Genomic DNA, 14,178 nt, shown 5'->3' on the forward strand with positions numbered 1-14,178 from the left:
TAAAATTCTAGCTCCAAATAAAGCAACACGCAAACAATTGCTGGAGAGATTATTCCATGACATTAGGTGACCTGTGTAATTTCCATGAAATTACAAATTTAAATGAATTGTCTCTGGTCGATTGTCATCACTTGTGCAGGAGGGTGGACCTGAAGTACAAATCACAGGCAGGTCGTCCGCTGGCTCGGCTTTGCGACATGGCACAATGTTTAGTAGTGTGCAAAAACTGTATTTTTTGCACAACCATGACTGATGACATAACCAGCTCACACGGTCTAATTTTTAGGTCGAGCAATGAGTTGGTATGTATTTGGGCTTTTAACAACGCCCACCTCACGCCCATCACTACCACTAGTTTGTGGGCTTGCCCTTCAAAAATCCTTTGATTACATTGGTAAATGGTTTACGTTTGTCCCTCCTTTGGGAGGTTTTGTTACACCTTGGCCATCGCCCCTGTTACATGGCTAATTGCACTTTTGCCGATAAGTTTGACTGCAAGCGAACTTCTTTTTCTTTTTGTGTCTCTCCTTCCTGTTGATGCTCATGGCGGCGGTGGCGCTGTGAATCGGCTTGCTTATGTGAAACTGTTTTACTTTTCATTTTCAATATATGTGGCAAGAAAAGTCTGGTTAGGAGTTTACAATGCTAATAACTCTAATTCGAGCAAATGCGAGACCCATTGCATTGCAAATGCTTGTTGATCGTTGAGGTGACGTATCACTGGAGATTTACATGCAACGCTTCGCATATTTTAGTATATTTTGGCCGCCTACCCGCATGTGTTTTTTTAATGAAATCTTATTTCTGCGAGATGTTTCTCTTCAGCGTGGTTGGAATCAAAATGCATTTTCAAGCGAATTGGCATATACGTTGCAACCTACGATGACTTTGATTTCACCTACAAAAACATATGAAGATGGCACGGACTTCATAGTTGGTGAAGAACACCGGTGCCTTCGGTGGAGCTCTGCTTTTTTAACTGGCACTGAACGCTGTCTCTTGACTCTGTTTTGGGACTTTCTCCGTCTACAGTTCACGGAGTGACGGTTCCTTGTTACAAATTTCAGTAACTTATCCAAATGGATAAAGCAGGGACGATCATATGTACGTTGCCCACGCACTTAGACGATCCATTAAACCTGCAATAACGGAATTAGTGATTTGTAACAGAAGAACAAGATGCTGCTACTTGCAGTGGCATTCTAGCATGCTGCCACAGCGCCACCTTCTGGTTAACATGGGGACTGTAGTCCGGAATAGACAGCTTTGAGAAGGGATATGAAACAGAAGACAAGTGGTAAGGTAAATAATATATTTCTTTGTACTGTTTCATTGCTTACTGTGACTCATTCTGAAAATCACAGTATGAGTTTCACACCAAACGTGTGTTCTTTGGCAGCGTTGCTTCCTTATACGTGTGATCAGTTAAGGCGGATGACCATTATCCACATTTTAGTCGAGGTGTTTACAGACAAGTTGCTCAAAACACCTGACAAAAGAAAATATATTCCTGTACAAATGTCAACTGGCTCAGAAAACGTTTGCTGCTTCACTTTACATTTAGCAGTTTAATAGAGAAACGTTATAAAAAGTAATTAAAATGTTCATTAATAAAAGAAAAGTGCATTTCCCAAGCTGGCTGAAGCACCATTATGGCAAAGCTGCAGAAATACTAAGGCACTCATTACGAGAGGCCGGCTAATTGGTGTGTTATTTATTGCACTTGATAAAATTCGACTCTACCTCGTTTAAATTTATAGGGTGTAAAACTTGCAACCCAAATAAGAGTGATTTGGGAATAACATGCAGATTTTGTTGCTTAATGCACCAAAATCCCCATGTTCTAGTAGCTACTGGGTATTTTCCCTCAATATGTATCGGCAAGTTTGACCTGCTCTTATTTATCACAAAACTCATAATTGTTATAACTGTAGCTACAGCAAATATTGCAATTAACTGGGTCGCGTGTAGTGCGCGCCTATTAAGTATATAATGATTAACCAAAAGGAACCAAACTCAGATTCTGGTCCTCGGAAACACAGACAATTTGGTCCGATGCCTACTTGTGCATATTGGTCATGGCCAGACCAATTTATTTTCATTCATCACTCTTTGACACAGCCTAAACATTGCAGAATGAAAAGGAAAACAAAAAAACACGAAGGAGCTCCGCTCCCAGGAGCACATTCTTTCTCTTTCTTCTCTTTCAAATTACCCCTTATACAGCAATGAGACAAAGGTGTGTTTTGTTTTGTAGAAGTACCTAAGACAAAGGTCTGCTCCGTCTCGCCTTCCGCTTCTTCCAGGATCTCGCTGCAGGCTGCCTGCAGCATCTGCAGCATCTTCTGCAGGTCTTGGAACTCGTGGGCTGGCAGGTCCCGGCACTGGCCTGTGCTGACATCCATCACCGCCAGCGCGCGGCCGGAGGGCTCCCGGATGGGAACCGCAATGTGCCTCTCACCGTAGGCGTCTGTGGTGATGACCTCTGAACTGTCCGCACATTTGAAGAGGTAGTCTCTGTGTGAAGAGACACAAACTGTTACACCTGGGGGGAGAGGGGGCGGGTGGCAGATCAGTGGCTCACTGCTGCGGACTGTGCTTGCTTATACCACCCAGATCTGCCAACTCACACTGTGCCACCCTTTGTCACACAATATCCAATCCTTTCACACAGTCACTTAGTGAAGAGGCAATATCACAAGATGGCAGGGACGATGAGCTGGAAACCTCTGCACTGAGTGGGTTTCCGACTCATCTTTGAAGGTTGTAAGCAGTCGACGCCCGTGTGTACACCCCATGGGATCGGCGGCAACCTCAGTAAGCTTTTTTTATTTTTTAATAGAGTGATGGCCGTGGACGGTGACAGAACTGCTTATCTAGTAGTTCTCGCCATGAAGACCCGCCGCCCTCTGAGACCCGGCCACCTCCTTACACTGTGAACTTTAGGGTTTCAAGTTGGCAGGTCTGAGAATCCCGGAATACCTTGCGTCCTGAATTGACCAGTAAAGCACCAGTATCTCCCATTCTTAACCACCACTTTCCAAGTATGATTCTCTAATTGTGTGTATGTATTTAACCCACAGAAGACAACCGAGAACGTTTTTAGGCGTGGCAATTTAAAACATTTGTAACTGACTGCCAGCTAAGTTTTTTGTAAATAGCCTTGTAGCCACTCGCCAATGTCCTTCTCGGCTCCCAGTTTTAGTTCTGGCTTCAGAAAACGTTTCCTGCTTCACTAGATCATCCTTCAAGCTTCGTCTCCCACTTGGTCAACCAAACTGAACATGTTCTTTCCAGCTATCCCCTTCAGTCGACCCTGCAGTTTCTCCTCCACTTGTTTCAGAGCAAATGTTATTACCCACGGAGATAACATATATTCATCTTTGCACCCTCCTGCCCCAAATGTGCAATAGACTGCTCCATCGGTTGCAGAACGTTATTAGGAATCCTTTTTATCTCGGAAACATCTCTATACATCACATTGTCAACAATACTGCATGATACCGCCCTGGCTTGTTTCTGTGACTGTTTGCAGAGCATTTAGTAGAGGCTCGTGATCTAATATGACCTGTATAATAAACCTGAAAGCTATATGAGGGAAATGTCAGTTTGAAGTGTGTGAGGTAAGCCCCTATGCTCACCTTTCCTTTCATATCTGTATCCAGCTATGACATGGAACTGTGATGGGTGGAAGGTTCTCTTATAAATCTTGATAAAAGGTTAGAGTAAAGTATCACCACTCCACTCAAGAGAAAGTATCCTTGGCTTGGCCTAGCTTCATCCTTGCTGCACCTCCCCACCCAACAGGCGTTATAGGGCAAAAAGCCTCTTACCGGAAAATATTTTCTTTCCTGCGCAGAGTCCCTGGGGAAGGGTGGATCTCAGAGACCCCAGTATTATTGTCTGTTGTCATCACCTTGCGTAGAACATAGTCAGGAACCTGGAAGTAAACACAAAAGAATTTTATGCATCAATTCAGTCTGACAAATTTCAAAATAGTGCATTTCTAGTATCCCCTTAAGACGTAAATTTTGGCCCAAAACGTAATATGTAGCACATAAACAACATGAGTCCAGAAAACGTGACACAATCAGCAGCACAAATGTGTAGACGAGTTATTACTAATTAGAAAATAATGCCTAATGTAGAAGGGGTTCAGTTACTTTGCAGAATGATAGTACACATTTATTTTATGCGAGCAAGCCTTTTATCTCTGTGCGTGATGCATATTTTTCACCTTCAGTAAGTCATCGAAGAAGAAGCCTCAGTTATGGTGTCTGTAATGAAATATTTGTGTTCACCAGGGGAACCTATGTGCTGGATGTTCTCATATTCTGTAACTTGTCACAGTTTCCTGCCGATGCTACGTACTTGTCATGCATTAGTTGAACAAACTATGGCATTACTGTGTCACATTACAATGTTAATTCATTTCCTTAGTTAGTTATGCATAACCTGTCCTAAAGAATGTATTAGGAAGTAGGTGTCTCAGGAAGTGTCTTATTTACTAGAATAATGATTGGTCTACGAGTTAGTAACATTGTTAGTTCAACACCGGCGAGCCATAACGAATCATGAAGTATGTGTGGCTTCTGTATTTTGAAACGTAATAAAGACTGCTGTATTTTGGAAAAGGACTACATGTTTTATTGAATTCATGTTTCCATTTGTTTGTAATCTGATGTATGTATATTGTTTGTTTTGTACAATTCAGAGGCTATTCTTATTTTTCAATGAAATGTAATGAATTAATCACATGTAATTTAATTGCAGATTCAATGACTGATTTATAGTTTCATTTTTTGATATTAAGAAACTGATTTGTCCCCACCTTTTACCATTTTTGCTTTGACTTCAAATTCTACCCAGGTATAGAGTGGTTAATTGGGTGGACCCCTTCTTTTTGGTTATTGGGTATTTTGGAGAAAAGCCATGCTTTCTTTGGTCTTTTAACTGAGCTGACTCTATGTCAGTCTGTCTATTTGCTTTATACCTAGTTCTGTTCTTGGATTTCCTTCAGAGGCTGACCATATGCTAATCCTCCACAGAATATTAATTTAGCTATTTTTATTGATGCTGATTACTAATTGAATATCCTGGAGAAAGGTAATCATTATTATTATCGCATGACTTTTGCTTATGCCCTGCAGACTTGAGTGGAGCACCTGACCTAAAGTCAGGCCCTTCGCTCAGCGTTCTCACTCCAAGAGCCCACTGGGCATGGCTTTCGGCAATACCACGCTTGCCCTTAGAGCAGGAGCTGACCGCTCTCAATAATAATTTGTGAGGTCAGGTGCTGCACCTAGGGGTTATGAATGTGTAGCTATTCATGTCAAGACAATTTCATTTAGTGGAAGAGTTTTACACTATTTATATTGCACACATTATTTTGTCTTTTAAGTATTGAATCATATCTTCACCTTGCCAAAGGTTTCTTCAGTGAATTTGTCTTGTGTTTCATGATAGACTCTGGCCCCTGCCAAGGTATCCACTGTACACAGCCTGTAGCCATGCGCCTAGCTAGCACTGCGCCGAGGAAGTGATCAGTAAAGGATGTAAATGGTGCAGAACATTTCACAGACAACTACTGATAGGATTCAGTATCCTTTTTGCTAACTACTATTCAATATCATTATTTTGTGTTTGACCAGCTACTGATCCAAGTAGTTATGCAACAAAATTAAATACATGATTTTAGCCAGTAATGGTTCACAAAACAAATACTGTGATCACTGGCAGGCTACAAAAGCACAAGTCAGTAATCTGTGGAATGCAGAACTGCACATTTTGAATTTGTATTTTATTTATTTTAAACCACATTTTCACACCCCCTTGGGGTTCCTCTGATTCACCACAGGGTTGGCTGTGCTTCCCTTCCTGCTACATGAACCTCGTGAGTTTTTTGCCGCAGCACATGGTCCGCGAACCGCTTTTCATACTGACTTCATCTTGTAAAGGCAACAGGCACTACATTTTTAATGTGCGACAGCCAGCCACATTTCATATGTTCACAGCAATTTTGTGGTTTGCGAAATCTGCAATACTGTACCTGATGATGGGAAAACTGCCATCTTACCTATTCAGGTTAATTTTAAATTTCGACTTCGCAAAGCAGGAGGTCTTTGTGTCTCTATGAGCGCCTGAATTCCAGTCACAATGAGGCACGAGACTTCAGTCAGTACAGGGATGGTACTTTGTATCCTGCATTGTGACCTCCATTAGAGGGTGGGGTTTCCTCCTCATTTCTCATGTGGAACCCAGACTCTTATAGAGTAGGGGGACTTCCTTCTCTGCCCCCGCAAGCTCCCTAACCTTAATATAGCATTATAGTCTGCTGTGAAGGGCTACATTAGTTGCTGAATTTATAGATATGAGGCATAGGTGAGTGCTTATAACTTTGGATATGGTGGCATACCTGGAACAATGGCTTCAAACCGAAATGGCCCCAAATAATCTTACCCTTTCTTCACCCTGGAAAGCACACATAGGGTACCAGCCCACCCGCTGGCACCCGGTCGCCCACCCCATGTGGTAGTGGCGTGGTTACTACATTACAAAGACAGCGATGTTATATTTCAGGCAGCGCAGACTTCGGGCCTGTTTGTAGTAGGTAATAGTAAAGTTTTGATGTTTCCCGACTTCACAGCCGTAGTGCAGGCCAAGTGTGCTTCCTTTCTAGAAGTAAAAAAAAAGCCCTCAGGGAAGAAGGCTTGGATGTTTCTTGCCAGACCCAGGGTCATCGTTGATGGCACTACTCACTTCTATGGAGATCCGGGCAGGGCCGTGAAATAGCTGGAGGCCTTCAAAGCGGGATCTGTCTTTCTGGAGGCAGGACCCAAGAATGGGGTGCCATGATGCAGGGCCCAGAAAAGAGTATGGAGAGCCCTGGAAGGCCAGATACTGAAGAAGCCTTCTCCATCACAAACTGAACAGGAGTGAGAGGCTGCTCTCCAGGTGGTGATTGAGATTGCGGCGACTCAGAGATCTGGCTCGGAGCCAGGAACACTCTCGGACTGAAGATCAACGGGCTCTGAATCTGGTGACTCGCTGGCAGATAGGACCATCTTGCCCTTGGTGACTCCAAAATCTGTGGAAGACCTGATCTGGGGAGCTGAGTTGCCCACAAGACGGACAACTACTGGAAGGGGGACGGGGATATCTGCTGTTGGGGGGTGGAGGGGGTTGATGGTTGGATGTTAGGCCTGGGGGTTTGTATCAGCATGTACTCCTGATGTTTATTATGTGTCTCTAGGACGTAAGAGCAGCAGATACTAGGTGGGCTCATTCCTAAATGTCCTTGTAGCTATTGATTGAATAGCGCCGTGGACACAGTCTGGCTTAAGCTGTATAATGTGCCTCTCACAGATTGGCCCCCACCAGGAAGCTGGAGGAGCCCTCCTCATGGCAATGTTTTCACTTTACAGATTTGGGTGGCTAGCCGTTGCTGGACTGCTCTTGGGTAAGGGAGTTTATAGTTGGGGTTATTATAGTCTGTCTCGAGAGTTGCACTGTCATCTGTGGTTGGAGAGGTAACCACTAGGAGAGGTATGGGGATGCATGGGGGATCTACCCAATATTTGACCAATGCAGGACTATCGCCATGCACTTAAGTTCCTGATTTGGAGTATCCGGGAGATGGGTTTGGCATCCAAACTCCACAATATACATAGATACCCGCGGCATAGGTGGTACTGGTGACTATGTTACATGTGACTCACCTTTCCAGAGGGGGGAGGTTGAGCATCTGTGGTGTAGGTGGCAAGGGCAGCTGTACACGACCTCCTACTCGGCCTTTGCACGGGGGATGCTTAGCTGGATAAGAGCTGGTACCCCCTTCGAGCTTACTCACTCCACCACTGATAAGGAGGGGCACTACATATTACTCAAAGGTAGGCTGCTGGGTAGAGAGCTCACAGTCTGAAGTATTTAAGCTTGCAATCAAGATCACGTGGCCTTCTTCCGCTTTCTCTCAGCCTTGCTGGCACCATTGGTCACAGATGACCTATTACTTGCTGGAGATTTTAATTGTGTGACAGACGTCTTGCTCGACTGTTCCACTCCCCCAGTGCCTGGTGCGCCAGACCATAAGACAGCAGAGGGCCTGAAAGACTGGCTAGATTGATGGGAACAGTCAGACCCTTGGAGGATCCAATATGATGCGACTAGAGATTATTCTTATTACTCCCACATCCACAAACACCACGTTTGACTAGACAAATTTGGGTGCTCCAACAGACTCCGTCAATATGTCACCAATAGAAGAACCTGGGGCATGGCCTCTCAGACCACAGTCCATTGCTGCTGGGCTTTTGGCTGCTGTGTCCCTTGAAGATACTTGTTTCTGTGACTCCCTGGGTGATGCCTCAGCAGGGTATTTCTAAATAAACCAGGACACCGCGTCTCCAGTCTGTATGAGTGGGAGGCATTTAAAATAGGAGTCCGGGGTTACTGTCTAGGCTACTTGATTGGAGTCTGGAGGGAACTAAATGGGGAACATCAGACCTTAGATGGCAATCTACACAAACTGGATAATACTCTGGGGATAGACTAATTAGCGTGGACCAGACTCAGGGAGATCAGAGAACAACACAACACCATCTTAGAAAGAATGCAATGCAATGATTGCAAACAATACGTTGCAAGAGCACATGAGGAGGAGGGTTGACCATGCAGGCTCTTGCCATGGTTTCTTAAACCGGAGTCTTGTGGGCCCCCTATCACACAACTGAGGACGGGGACAGTTTGTTGCAGTTTGCTCCCAGGGCCATTAACACCTCCTTTTGGGAATACTATGACATGCAATATGAGCATCCTGAAGAGCTTCCATCAGGGATACAGGCTGCCTTTTTACAGAGGTTACCATCACAAGAGCTTCCCCGATGGGCTCAGGAAGATCTGGGTAGCCCGGTTACAGCACAAGAAATTTGAGTAGCTATCCGAAAAATGGCCATCAGAAAAACTCTGGACCTGGATGGACTCTCTGCTGAGTTATACTCAGGCTTTGCAGAGTATCTAGCCCCAAAGTTGGAGGAGCTCTATGCGGACTACCTGGAATGGGGAGCCCTACCTGACTCTAACAGAAATGCAATTGTGACCCCACTTCCCAAGACTAATGCCCAGGGTGCACCGGTCACGGTTCCATCCTTTATCAATGCTGAACATGGACTTCAAAATCCTTCGGCTGCTCCCCTTAATTCATGAAGACCAAAATGGTTTCATCCCCTCTGCTGCATCTTCCTCAATCTGAGACAGCTGTATCATATCCTTTAACACCCAGAAGCCAATCTCAACTAGGGGATATGTTGATGTCGGTGGACCTTTAAAAGGCTTAGACTCGGTGAGATGGGATTTCTTGTTGGAAGTTATGCGAAGGATGGGACTGGGGGAATGGTGGATTGCCTGGATTAAGCTACTTTATTCTGCACCAGCCATGTGTGTCAGAATGGGCACAATCACCTCCCCACAATATGGAGTTTACAGTGGCACAAGACAGGGATGTCCACTCTCAACCCTCCTCTTTGCACTGTGGAGTTATTCCGGAGAGAAGAAGCGGGCTCTCGGATAGTAGTAGAAGGCATGGAGCACATTATTTCCTTATATGCTGATGATCTTTTACTGCACTTGGCCGATGACCCGGCAGGCTCCGCGAAGGCACTTTGGCTGTAGGGGGAATTTGAGGCTTTCTCTGGGCTCAAATGTAATGAATCCCAAACCTGCCTGTTCCCAGTTGTTCCAGATGTCCAAGGACCACTGTACATCCCCTGAGGTCTGTCCTGGTCCCCACAACATTTAAATAGTTGGGTATTCAAGTATTTTGTTCACTAGATGATTTACGGAAGGGTAATCTGGGGAAGGCTTCGATCGCTTTGAACGTGTATCCCCTTTTGGAGATGACTGAAACTGCAAATCATGGCCAGGATCTTCGTGTCCAAAAAGGTCATGCTCCCAAAACTACTGTATTTCTTTACTAACCTTACGGTGGGGATGCCTACCTTTTGGTTTAGGCAGCTGGATACCGTGCTCAGGGAATTAATATGGGATTAGAGTCATTACAGAGTGTCGCTGGACGTTTTACAGCGTCTGGCAAAGAAGGCATAGGCGCCCAGAGTTTGAACTGTACTTCCTAGCCGCCCAACTTCAATTGGGTGCCCAGTGGCTGGTAGACACCTATCAGGATAGGCATAGCCCTTAATCAGGGTGCTCTATTGGCCAAATTACTCTGTCCATGACCCAGGTGTGTTACTGAAAGTGGCCTTGAAATGTTGGAGACGCTGCACCCTGAGGACGGCAGCGACTCTGCTTTATGCCCCTGCTCTGCTTTTGGTGGGTCTTCCCCATGGCGACCCCCTCACTTGCTTCTCAGAGGGGCAGTTGTTAGACGGACACTGGTCTAACAAGTGGCAACTGTTACCAGCTGGGAGTTTTCCTCCCCCTGGAGGACTTGGTAACTCAATACGAATGACCTCCAGGACAGTTTTCAATAGATGAGGCTCCAGTGCAGACACTTCGGGATCTGTGGGCTAGGGGACATGGCATGCTGCAGACACTCGCGGGTTTACAGCAGAGGCTGTCTATGGGTAACGCGAGACACTTGGTTTAGTGGTTCTACAGCTCTCTGTCTGAAATTCGGAAACCCTTGCTGACGCTTCATCACCGGTATGGGGAGACCCTGGGGCAGGAACTTACAGACTGTGAGTAGCGTGACATTTTTGCATACCCTAAGAAGGTCTCCAGAAATATGAGAATGAACTATACCCAATTCAGCCACGTCCACCTAACCTACTTAACACGCCAGGCTCCAGATCATTTATGGAGGTGAACAGAGAGGTTGCCCTAGATGTGCATTTGTAGATGCAGACTTCTGTCATATGACGTGGAGTAGCCCCCACCTACAGCCTTATTAGGACAGGGTAGTCTATGCACTTAGGCCCATATTCATACTTTTTTAGTGCCGCATTTTTGCCATTTTTTGACACAAAAGCGGCGCAAACGTACAAAATATAATTGTATTTTGTAAGTTTGCACCGCTTTTGCTTAAAAAAATGATGCAAATGCAGCGCTAAAAAAGTATAAATATGGGCCTTAACCCTCATTGAACCGCTCCCTCTTATGCTCTGCAGAGTTTTCTCTCCTGGGATTGTTCCATAGACCCAACAAACGAAGTCGGGGTATAGATTCTTAGATTTGGCCCTGGTGTCGGCCAGGAGGAGAATAGCAATGACTTGGAAGTCTTAGGTGGGTCCAGTAGGGGAGACATGGTTGACGGATGTCACTAATGGGCAAAAGCTGAAGAGAGGGCATTGATACAAAAAGATGCCTGAGGGATATGGAGACGGACGATTGCAGGGTTGTGGACAGAGGTGTTGGGGGCATGGAAGCGGATGAAGGGGAGAGTGAGTGAAGGGACTGGCGGGCTGCTGAGGCTGGACAGCACTTTGTGAACCCCCCTCCCACAACCCTTCTTAAACCTCTCATGACCTTATCGATGTTCCACTTCCCCTCTTGCCCCCTCCTACACCCAGAGCTTATAAGTGACCTTTTTCCACTCCCCAACACTGTAACTAAAACAGTTGGAGTGATCAGCAGTTCCTTTAGATAGGGCACTGTGTCACCAAAGCTGCCTGGCTGACGAAACTTCTAAGACAATTAGATTACTTTTATTTTTTATTTTTCTTTACTTTCAGTTTTTTGGTCCTATTAAGGTGTTTTACATCCTCCTTCCCTCACTCCTGAGTATTAGTAGGCCTGACTGCGTGGAGGTTCCTCTCAGTGAGCTTGGGAAGCCTAATCACTGGGAAGTATGAGAGACGAGTATGGTCTAGTGACAGCGGAGAGGCTGATCTGACATTGCTGTGCCTGCGAGGCGGGGTGGAATATCCCTTCTCATTCTTACTATGCGGATCAGGCTGATAGAGCCTTTAACAGCTAATGCTTATGTACCTGCGGCATTTGATGAGTTTGCCCTAATTTCTTTCTTATTTCTTCCCTATCCAGATGCACCCAATGCTCCACACTGTCAAAATGGCGATCCTCAATGACTGCTTTGTTTGTTTATCACAAAAAGAGAAAGAATAAAGAGTTTAAATTAAGGGAATATGCAGCTTTCCCCCATGCATCATGGGCCCTAGCACCTGGAAGTTGGACTATTCTTCATCCAGACCCTCTCATACCTTATCTGTGCCGGGCTCCATGAGGTAGGTGGTGACACTCTGGATGTCGGGTGCTCGGTTGTGGATCCAAGCAAGGGCACTGCTCACCAATAGTAAGATGTTCCTCCTGGTCTGCACATAGTGATAGGCTTCACTGAATGTGTTGGAGACTCCCTATAAAGAGAGACCATCCAGTATATAAAATAACATAATTCCAGTGAGCATGGATAACCATGCTAAAACTGAGTGCCATTCACGCTACCACAACCAGTAAACCATTTAAAATCATTAATTTAATGACATTTACCCAGCCACCCTCCCCTGAATGCGTGATGGAAGCTTAGCAAACCATCTTCACTGATTAAGTGTGAAGTACCGAGCGAAATCCCCTCCATTTTTTCAGTGAGAGACTAAGTAACCAGTCAGTAATTCCAGTGCACTGCCTGAGTGACATGTAGCCAAACATCCCCACTCATAGAGATAGGGACACTCTGCCAACAATCAAAACTGACTTCATGAGGCATATCTGCTAAATATCTACCTCAATGGATATGGGAAAATTAGTCAATTTACTACACTCATTGAGTCAGAAATACCTAGTCAATGAGCTACACTCATTGACTGGAGACACTTGGCCTATTATCGCCATACTATAGGGAAGGACATCTGACTATCTTTCAATGAAGGGCACTCAGCTAATTGCCTACGCTCATTGATAGAGGAACAATAAGCTAACCACCTAGAGCACTGATTGTTGGACCCATGACTAACCATCATCTCTCACTGATTGAGGGGGCCACCAACCTATGTCGTTCAATGAGTGAGGATGACAGCCAACAATGTCAACTGAGTAAGGGCACTCAGCTACACATGGGAGTGACAGGTCATTGCCTGTCCCTTTCCAGTCAGTGAGTGAAGTGCCCTTGGCCAATACGCTCAACTCAGAGAAGGTCATTGACATCCAAGCAGCTACAATGGCCTAGTCGATTCTCCACTGAGCAAGTGCAAAGAAAACACTGGGTGTTAGGGTGCAGGTGTGGTGTTCATAGGAGTAAGTTGCGCACATAGTATATGGACACCCACTGTCACTCCCATAAGCTAATCACAGTGCAGTATAACAGTCAAGCCCCATATGAGTGATCCTTTGACACCTGGTAAAAGCTGATCTCATGCGTTAGGAAGATATTACGCTCCCGTGGATCGCGGATGGTGTCAATGCCAAGTGTTCCAAAGATGCGCATGCGTGAGTCCTTCAGCGGTAGCACAAGGAAAGACCCTGTTCTCTCATCAAGCGGACGGTCGTACTTCCAGAAATGGATATTTCCATGGTACTGGACCCGGGGAACGTGCACTGGCTTTCCATCATCCACTGCGTTGAAGCTGGAATAAATAAGCCCAGACATGGTAAGAGAACAGGGTGAGAGATTATCTCAAAGCCATGAAATCATGTAGGCGTCCACTGACAAGTAGTAATCTGCTTAGTCTTAATTTTCCCCATACCTCAGTCAGTCCTGGAAACAGTATTCGTTTTGTCCACCCTAAGCCTCCTCCCTCTCCCAGTACTCTCCACTATCCCAATCTCACCTCACCAGCAAAAATTTCACTCACCAGCACAAAGCAGGCTACCTCCCACAGTGCCAGCACAGAAAGGGTAACACACAGTTCTGTCTATCACTGGTAAGATATCAGATATGCTATGTCATGCTAACGTGATGTTATGTTGATTGCTACTAAAGTACTTTTTGCAGTCCACAGGCTCATGCAAAGTGCTGAGCGGGGGAGAGGTTAGATGAATCAGGGAAGAAACAATTAGTGAGGAGTTCAGTGAATAAAAATAGCATTCCCAAAAGCTTGTACCACAACTGTTATTGGAGTGGTAGTGCATTATGGGTAGCAAACCACAATTGTGGCTAGCCAGACACAAATGTGAGAGCATAAGGGTCAAGGTGGGGAAAGGGACTGCAAGATGGAGTCAGAGAGACATGAAGTAAACAGTACGAGATGGCATCTTACAAAGCAGTGATGATAC

General features: G+C 45.3%; 1 protein-coding gene across 2 annotated transcripts in view; it reads right to left on the reverse strand.

Moving 5' to 3' along the window:
• Positions 1 to 14,178, reverse strand: part of EFCAB5 (EF-hand calcium binding domain 5) — a 207,129-nt gene that overhangs the window by 34,088 nt on the left and 158,863 nt on the right. For both annotated transcript variants that reach the window (XM_069226262.1, XM_069226263.1), the window contains exons 15-18: positions 13,301 to 13,529; positions 12,171 to 12,323; positions 3,834 to 3,940; positions 2,264 to 2,517 (exon numbers count right to left, since the gene is read on the reverse strand). In XM_069226262.1, coding sequence (XP_069082363.1) covers positions 2,264 to 2,517; positions 3,834 to 3,940; positions 12,171 to 12,323; positions 13,301 to 13,529 — 743 coding nt within the window. The remainder of the gene's footprint in view (positions 1 to 2,263; positions 2,518 to 3,833; positions 3,941 to 12,170; positions 12,324 to 13,300; positions 13,530 to 14,178) is intronic.

Source organism: Pleurodeles waltl, chromosome 3_1 (assembly GCF_031143425.1).
Source record: "Pleurodeles waltl isolate 20211129_DDA chromosome 3_1, aPleWal1.hap1.20221129, whole genome shotgun sequence".
Lineage (NCBI taxonomy): Eukaryota > Metazoa > Chordata > Amphibia > Caudata > Salamandridae > Pleurodeles > Pleurodeles waltl.